The sequence below is a fragment of the Miscanthus floridulus genome, chromosome 13 (assembly GCF_019320115.1).
Source record: "Miscanthus floridulus cultivar M001 chromosome 13, ASM1932011v1, whole genome shotgun sequence".
In the NCBI taxonomy this organism is placed as follows: domain Eukaryota; kingdom Viridiplantae; phylum Streptophyta; class Magnoliopsida; order Poales; family Poaceae; genus Miscanthus; species Miscanthus floridulus.
Genome location: NC_089592.1, coordinates 6,083,195 through 6,091,989, shown reverse-complemented (window position 1 = coordinate 6,091,989; position 8,795 = coordinate 6,083,195). Strand labels below are relative to the sequence as shown.

The 8,795-nt window shown below is 49.0% G+C and overlaps 1 protein-coding gene across 1 annotated transcript; it reads right to left on the bottom strand.

Annotated features, from left to right (window-relative positions):
* Nucleotides 1–387: 387 nt before the first annotated feature.
* Nucleotides 388–858, bottom strand: LOC136499332 (uncharacterized). The gene has a single exon (XM_066495024.1). The coding sequence runs from the start codon at nucleotides 856–858 to the stop codon at nucleotides 388–390; it is 471 nt and encodes a 156-aa protein (XP_066351121.1).
* Between the last annotated feature and the right edge of the window lie 7,937 nt (nucleotides 859–8,795).

Here is an 8,795-nt window from a genome sequence, read left to right as displayed (position 1 = left end):
ACAACCTTAAGAGCCCGGGCATGGCCCACGAGCCTCAGCTGCTCATAACTGTAGGTAGAGGCAGGGTGTGATCGGTCAGAATATTTAAAACAAAGCTACGTAAGGTAATTAAAGGAATGAACTACCCTTTTGTTCGGGTAGAAAGTTATTTTATCATATGATAGTAAACAAAAAGAGAGGTGGTACCGCACCTCCGTGGAGACCCCGAGCGACCCAAGCCGAAAGTGTTTGGGTCGAGGTGCTCTGTAGGAGCGAACATTGAATAAATAATGGTAAGACTGAATTTCTAAGGGAAGAAACGACGTAGTTGTTCGATGTTCCAAGCATTGGTGAGAACATCGCCGTTGTCGTCCTTCAGTCGGTAGGTGCCCGATCGGATCACTTTGGTCACCGTATAGGGTCGATCCCCACCGCCTTAGTTTCCTCAAGTGGGAGGAAGGAAGTCAAAGAGGTTGGCTTGTTGCAGTCCGGGACTGCTAGGGTCGACAACTCCCCGAGGCGCGGGAGCTTGAAAGAGTTGATGACGGCAGTGGCGAGCTCGTAATGCTCATGGTCGCACGTTAAGGCGTGCGAGAAGGTGCTACCCACAATAATGATGTGATTCGGTCCTGACATCTTCACCTTTTGGTAGATGTAGTTGGGGGCCGCCATGAACTTGGCATAGCATGGCTGCCCCAAGATGGCATGGTAAGACCTCGGGAAGTCCACCTCAAAGGTGAGCACCTCCAAGCGGAAGTTGGCTCGGTCGCCAAACATGACGGGCAGGTCGATCTGTCCGAGCGGGTACGCCTGCGCTCCTGGGATCACGCCGTGGAAGGGAGAGCTCATTGGTCGGAGCTCCGACCGGGGGATGCGCATGGCGTTGAGGGTGTCGACGTTGAGGATGTTGAGGCCGCTGCCTCCGTCCATCAGCACCTTGGTGAGGCACTTCTTGCGGACGATGGGGTCGACGATGAGTTGGTAGCATCCTGGTCTAGCGATGTGGGACGGATGGTCCCTCTGATCAAAAGTGATTAGAGATTCTGACCAGCAAAGGAAGGAGGGGACGACCATTTCAGCGACGCATGCCTCTTGGTAGCGCACTTTGTGATGGCGCTTGGAGTAGATGGCATCGGATCCCCCAAGGATCATGATGCATTCCTGGGAGTCGGGGAAGCTATCCCCGACCTTGCTCGCCACGCCTCCTTTCTTGGCTGCCGCCTCCTTGCTGTTTCCTTCTTTCAGCCCGCCGGCCTGTCGGAGGAAACGTTTGAGGAGATCGTAGTCCTTGTAGAGGTGTTTGATGGGGTAGGTGTGGTTGGTGCATGGGCTATCCATGAGCTTGTTGAAGTGGTTAGGCAGGCCCTGTTGGGGCTACTTGCCCACGCGATTAGCTGTGGCTACCAATGCGGTGTTGGCCGGTCGGCGCCGATCCTTTTTGTTTTTCTTGCCCCTTTGCGTGGAGGGGCCCTCATCTTGGTCCTCACACTTTGCCTTGCCTTTGTTGCGGCCTCCGTTGAAGACCGCTCTGACCATGTCCTCGCTGGAGGTGTGGTTCATGGAGATGTCGAACATGTCATGGGTGGTACAGGGCTTCAGGCAACCAAGCTTGTGGATCAGGGAGTTGCAGGTATTCCTAGAGAGGAATGTGTTGATGACGTCCACGCCGAGGACATCAGGTAGGGAGTTGCATCGCATTAAGAACCTATGGATGTAATCCCGTAGGGACTTCTAGGCTCCTGCTGGTAGCTCTTGAGGTCCCAGGAGTTCCCAGGGCAGACATATGTCCCCTAGAAATTTTCAACAAAGATCCTCTTGAGGTCCGCCCAGTTGCGGATGCTGTCGTGTGGGAGGAATTCGATCCATGCTCGAACATGTTCCCCCACGCAGATGGGGATGTACTGAATGATGAAGTAATCATCATCCACTCCCCTGGCTCGGTAGGCGAGCCGGAAGTCTTCAAGCCATATACCGGGATTCGTCTCCTCGGTATATTTGGCGATGTTGGTCGGCGGTTGGAAGCGCTGTGGGAACGGTGCTCTCTAGATGCGCCAGCCAAAGGCCTGTGGTCCCAGGCCATCCGGGCTAGGACTCTGGTCGTTGGGTCGGTGACCACGCCTGGGTGCGTCTCACCGGCCCCTCAATGGTCCAGCCAGAACATGTTGTCTGCTCTCACCGCCACCCGATGGATGTCATCATCATGCCGGGCCTGACGCCGATTGTTGATGATGCTGCGAGCATCTTGGTTCTGCCCGAGGCATTTGCCATAGGCGGCCGCTATGGAGCAGGCGCCAGGTCAGGCGGTGGTGCAGCTACGGCCTCCTATTCCACGCCTAGTGGCTGCAGTGGTGAGTAGATGGAGCGATTCGTCTGGTGCGTCCCAACTCCCCTGGTGGGGAGAGAGGCCACAAGTCGGTGGCACGACACGGAGATCTCCTATTGAACGGCGGCGGTTTCCACCAGTGCCCGGAGGTTCTGGTGAATTGCCTGTTCCTAGGGTTTGTCTGGCTCGAGAAGGCCATGCAGGAGCATCGCCGCCGCGGAGATGTTTTGGCCAGCCCGAGCGAACTGTGGGGGATCGTTCCCCTAGTCGATGATGTCACGCTGGACCTGACGGTCGTGACCCCGAGCATCGCTCGCCGGGTCCCGCACACGGGGCATAGCTTGTTGCACCAAGCGCACCGGCGCAGGTGGCGGCTGGTTCTACCGCCTTTATCGTAGCTCCTCGCCGTGCTCCCAGGCACATGCGAGGGCATCCACGCGAGGGTTTAGAGGGGTGTGGGTTTGTAGAGACTCCGCCACCATCGGTGGCTATCCTGGAGCATCCGCCATAGCGCACTCGTGGGATAGAGGGTGGCTAGGTGCCACGACATCACCGATACTAGAGTCGTCGCTCTCAACATCGTCATCCATGAGGTCATGAAAAGAGGTGGGAGCGTAGCTCGCCATCCTCATGAATTTAGACATGATAGGGGGCGGCGCTAGCATCCTTCGGAGCCCCCAGGCATACGCATCCTCAGGGGACATGAGGCCGTAGGGGAACCGGTCACATGGCGGTCACAGCAGGGACAATGGGGTCCCTCCGGAGAATCGACGAAAGACAGTAAATAGCGAGTAAATAACAAAGCATATGTTACTCACAGTTGGGTTTGAGCCCTACGTGAACTCGGAGCGAAGCATAGGCGCCTCGTCGTTGAAGTCGCCGGGAGTCCCAGAACCAACGGAGGACGTGCCTCCTCCGATGGGCGCCAGAACAAGTGCCTCTTCATGGAGGTGCAGCACGTCGAGCTGGTCGGCGACGAAGTCCAGGCTTCCAAAGGGGAAGGTCTGGGACGGCTTGAAGATGGGTGGAACCCACATCCCAACAGGTGGGAGTGCATGAAACTCCAGTGAGACGAAGCATGTCGTATCGCTTGAGCCTGCCATGGCGAAGGTGGCGGAAAAGTGGGCCATCCGATGACCAAAAGCGTGAACGTACGGCGTCTTCCCCACGGACGGTGCCAACTATCGGTGCAGAAAGTGACAAACACGTAAATATTTATAGTTTTGTCGTATGTTGTGATCGGATGTGGCCTAGCACTCAGTGACATAAGGTTTATACTGGTTCAGGCAACGTGCCCTACGTCCAGTTTGAGTCGGTTGGTGACTTTATTCCTGAGCCTAGGTGCTCAAAGTTTGCCATGGGGTTACAAACGAGAGGGAGAAAGATGTGGGGTGCAAGAGGTCCGGTCGGACTCCGGACTGAAGGGCCGAGAGTGACGGGAGCTCCTACGTGCGCTAAATATTCGAGTGTGTGCTCTGTTTAGCTTTAGAGTGTCTAAAGCTAGCAGAGGGTGAATCGGTCGTTGGTTGTTCGAATTGCTTGAGAGTTGTTGGAGTGTCGTTGATCTGAGTGAACTCATCCTCTTGGGAGAGAGCGCGTCCCCTTTTATAGATGAAGGGGACGACCTTTACAAGTGAGAGAGAGTACGTATGCTACTAAGTCTTGTTGCCCACACCGTCGGGTACAAGATAATTATAGGCGCCCATAACACTGTTAATGTTAGATGCATGTGGGAGGTTCTGTCGTCTTCTTCTGGTATGGTAGATGCCGGCGCCTACCATACTATTGATGCCCAGAGGCATGTGGAGGGTTTTACCGTGTTTGCTTGGTATGGGAGTTGAGGGCGCCCACAACACTACAGGGCAAACGTGGGTGCCCACAACACTGTTGGGGCTCTGACATGCCTGGAAGGTGGCAGGGCACCCTTCTGACATGCCCTGTTGGTACTGTGCTGCAGGTGTACAGAGTATGGTCCTTGGTATTACGGTTGACTTGAGCACCCTGTCTTTACTTGCTCCACTCGTTTTCTGGGTCCTCACTGAGCAGGCATCCCCGGTCAATTGGTCCTAGTCGGCTCCGACTGCGCTTGTCGGAGAAGAGCTATATGTAGAGGTCCGGTGCATCCCCGGTAGGAGACGTGGGTCGGAGTCGGAAGCGAGCCTCGTTCCTCCTTGGCCAGGCCTTTCGATCGGAGAGGCAGGCTGGAGTCGGAAGCGAGGCCTTCCGGTCGGAGAGGTAGGCCGGAGTCGGAAGCGAGCGTTGTTCTTTCTTGGCCAGGCCTTCCGGTTGGAGATTGGATTGCCCTTCTGGCCTGTCGTTAGGTATTTGGGCCGGTCTAGGAGTTGCGTGTCGTTCGCAACGTCGTCTGCTGGGCTGAGCTTTTGCTGGGAAGCAGGTCCATGAGGGACCCCGGGTTTATGAACCCAACAACTAGAGTTTGGAGGAATTAGGCTTATGATTAACCAGTCAGTTGTCCCTGTGGATTTGGAGTCTTTGCCTGAAGATCAGAGTTGTCTTTCCGCTGTCTATACTCAGAGGTTATATTCTTTATACTAATACGTTATGTATTTAAGCATTGTCTATTGATATTACCCTTATTTATACCTATATGTGATATTTGACTTCCTGGGCTCACATATGGTGCGTATCTGATTTTGTTCTTAAAACCGGGTGCTACAATTCACATGGAGAGAGAAAATGCTGGAGCTAACTAAGCTGTTTTTTTTTCTCTCTGGAAGACTCAAGCACTAATCGTGACAGTGATGGCCACAAAGGAATCAATTATCACGTAACGTGACCCGGTTAGTTGGGGAGACATTGATTAAGCACCTCAACGAACACCATTCCTGTGGACTAAAAAGAAATTGCATAGTATATATATGCGCACTTTTATTTCATCCTTTTGAGCTTTCACCTATCGATAGCAGATCAAACCTTCCGTCCCTACCCATGGATCGATCGATGCAGAAATGATAGCATATGTTAATTATATACTCAAATATTCAGAAGTGTTAATTGTTTGCACTCAAATTTTGCTGTTTTCGAGTCTGAAAAAACTGGCCTGACAAATATCACTCGGCTTGCTAGCTGAAGTATGGGTTTACTCGGCTTAATTGGCAGAGTGAGAGTTTAGATTCATTAGGCTAGGGCCCTGTTTGGCTAGAGGCTCTCTTAAAATTCCTGTCACATCGAACGTTTAGACACATGCATAGAGTATTAAATATAGACAAATTATGAAACTAATTACACAACTTGCGACTAATTTACGAGATGAATCTTTTAAGCCTAATTAGTCCATGATTTGACAACGTGGTGCTACAGTAAACATATGCTAATGACAGATTAATTAGGTTTAAAAAATCGTCTCGCAAATTATCCTCCATCTATGTAATTGATTTTATAATTAATCTATATTTAATGCTCTTTATTAGTATCTAAACATTCGATGTGACATGAATTTTATGAGCGACTAAAGAACCAAACACCCCTAGATCTGACTGTCTCGGTTTTGTTGTAGTAAAGCTCCCACACCAAAATAGCTTTACCGCTCGGACAGCAAAATCACAGCAGCTCACAGTGAACCCGCGACAACCTACGAACACCTCCATGGAAAGATGGGAAGATGTGTCTAAGGTTGTTCTAAGATCGACAAGACAACCTATTGAAAGGACCGAGATGTTGCTTAGACGGGGAGGGGTCAATAGGCATTTGCTACAAAAATCACAACTTGTAAAGTAACAGATTAAACAACCTTTGGAAGTTCCGAACAAGTGTCCAGAACTTACGGACGTCTGGAAGTTTTCTTCGGGACGTCTGAACTTAAAACAATAAGTCCAGATGAAAATACGCTTAGAGAGTTCTAACTTGAACCAAACTTGGAGATTTGCATTTGGAGATCTCCACTAGCAAGTTCACAAAGCACCGGCACTAATAAAAACAAACAAGTAGATCAAGTGGGAATCACAAATATACAAAGTAAAGCACAACTGAGAGAAGGAATTGTTTCACCGAAATTTGGGTCCCACTTGAACCTAGGTCTCCATTGAGAAAACCTTGAGCGACCACTCATGGTCAAGCTCTAGTTGCGTTTCTTTCAATTACTTGCCTCCATCCACCTGCTTGATCTCTTCCCTTACGAATGCGAAGTTTGGCCTTCACAAACTTCCCCCCGCTCACCACAAGCACAGGAGCTCATCGGGCGATGCCTTGCCATTTAGGAGGCTTCACCTCCAAGTGCTTAAGAATTTGATTGCTGATCACTTTTGCTCTCAATCATTGAATCTCTCAACCCAACTCACCAGATTTCTCACAAATCAAACAATCTACACTAAAAGGGGTTAGGAAGAGCTAGAGAGACTTTTGAATAAGATGTGGGTGTGGAGAGGCATCAGCAACCACTACAGCAGACGCGTGCTTTGCCGAGTGCAATTGCACTCGGCAAAGAAGGCTTTGCACTCGGCAAAGCCTTTGCCGAGTGCCCGTGTTTCGACACTCGGCAAAGCGCCGAGCACTCGGCAAAGAGCGCGTCTCCCATAGTGAACCCTTCATAATAAGTGCTCAGGTATAAATACCCCACACTCATGAACTAGACATCTAGAAAAATGTCTAGAACTTCCGAATTTTGAAAAAATAGCCGTTGAACCTGGAAAGAGTGTACATGGACAGAAGTTCCGAAAAACATCTCTTGAACTTCCGGAGGTCAGGAACTTTCGAAGCTCCAAAAACAAGCATATGTCACGGGGGTTAGATGCACTAGAGGGCTAGGTGCACTTACACATAGAATGTCCACAACTTTTGTCGAGAAACTTGCAAAATAATAGGACACGGGGGTTGGAAGACTTCCGGATTAGACAACTCTCGAGTGAATTTACGAAGTTAGACGATGAATATGCATGCATGCTAGTGAGCTCTTCTCACACTCTCTCTCCGGAAAGAAAAAGATGTAGGGAATCTATGTCCACAAAATTTTGGGAAGTCAATATCAACTATTTCCTCACCTACCTTTATATGCTTGTAGGGCACAGTAGTTTGGCATGATTGGAAATATATGCTGAACGCCTGGGTATATATATAGCCCAACTAAACTGCCGGCCAGTAGAATTAAAGAGTCTTTACACTTTCGTTTCGTGTACAATTTTAGAGAAGACAATGTGTAAAGGTGCTGTTAGAATATTAATGGATCTACTATATAATGGCATTATTCTTGTAGTTTACATAAAGGCTACACATAGTATAAGTGTCGTCACTGTCAGTGAGACATCACACCATTTGGAGAAAAAGATGGCGGAACACCATATGATCTTTAGAGAGAGAAATCGGTGCAGGGGAAATAAGATCTCTTGCCAAAAAAGAAGAATTCATCATTATGCAACAACTGTATGGGACATATTCTTCTAGATGAAAACTACCGAGGGGAAAGAGAGAGATCACTAAAGTAGTGAAGTTAACCTCACACTGTATGTACCGTATCCTTCTGTCCAGTTCCTTGTTTGGATTATTCACATATATTAATATACCACAACTTTTTACTGACATGGACTACCACAAGAGCTAGTTTTATGTACAATCAGGACTACTTTTCTTCAGATTACTTGTTTATTCAATCACCAGAAAACTACATTTTTTTAGATCATGATGAAGCGAATTTCTGCTCTCTGCATCACCAACCAGAGATGATTATGCACACTTCACTACTAGCTCTTGTGTCTTCTTCACCTTCTACAAGGTTAGGGCTTAAGTACACTAGAGTTTAAGGTCCACAAGGGCCACTCTAATATCCTTGGGGCCTTGTAACAATTGTAGTGATGGTGAGATGAGAGGTGCAGTACATTGTAGCTAGTACTGAAGAATAAAGGGGAGCGGCCGGCACTACCATTCTATCAACGTTGTTGAGGGTGGGGGCAACTGGCAAGCAAGGGAGGATATTTTTTTTGTGGTGTTAACGCTGGGCGTGGTGGGGTGGAAGAAAGAGGAGGTTTCGTGTTATTATTGGACACATAGGAATGTTGTACAGACTACTGAGCGACAGCATTATATTAGCTAGGATCATGCCTGGCTGGGTGAGAAGATCTAAGGATAAGCTAGGAAGAAGGGTGAGGACGAAGGAATGTTTAAGCAGGCACTTGAGTGCTGGATAGACCAGGCCTATGCATTGTTTTCCCCACAAGATAACATCCTGATCTGATCCCTACCACAGTTTGATACATGATAGCATCAATTGTCATGTACACAAGTCATTCGTACAAGATGTATTGTCTCCACTAGACAAATAATCGATGTCAGGTACATGTTTAGTGTACCATACAGTGGATTATTATTGAAACTGCATGGAGTACAGTACGTAGTACCTGCATGGTAATCATGTGCCAGGCCGGGATGATTATATTGGTAGACTTGTGGCTCCCAAGTCATCATCGTAACCCTACCAAAGTACCAAAACAAGAGTAACTAAATTCAGGTCATGGATGATTATCCAACTAATTGATAGGCATAT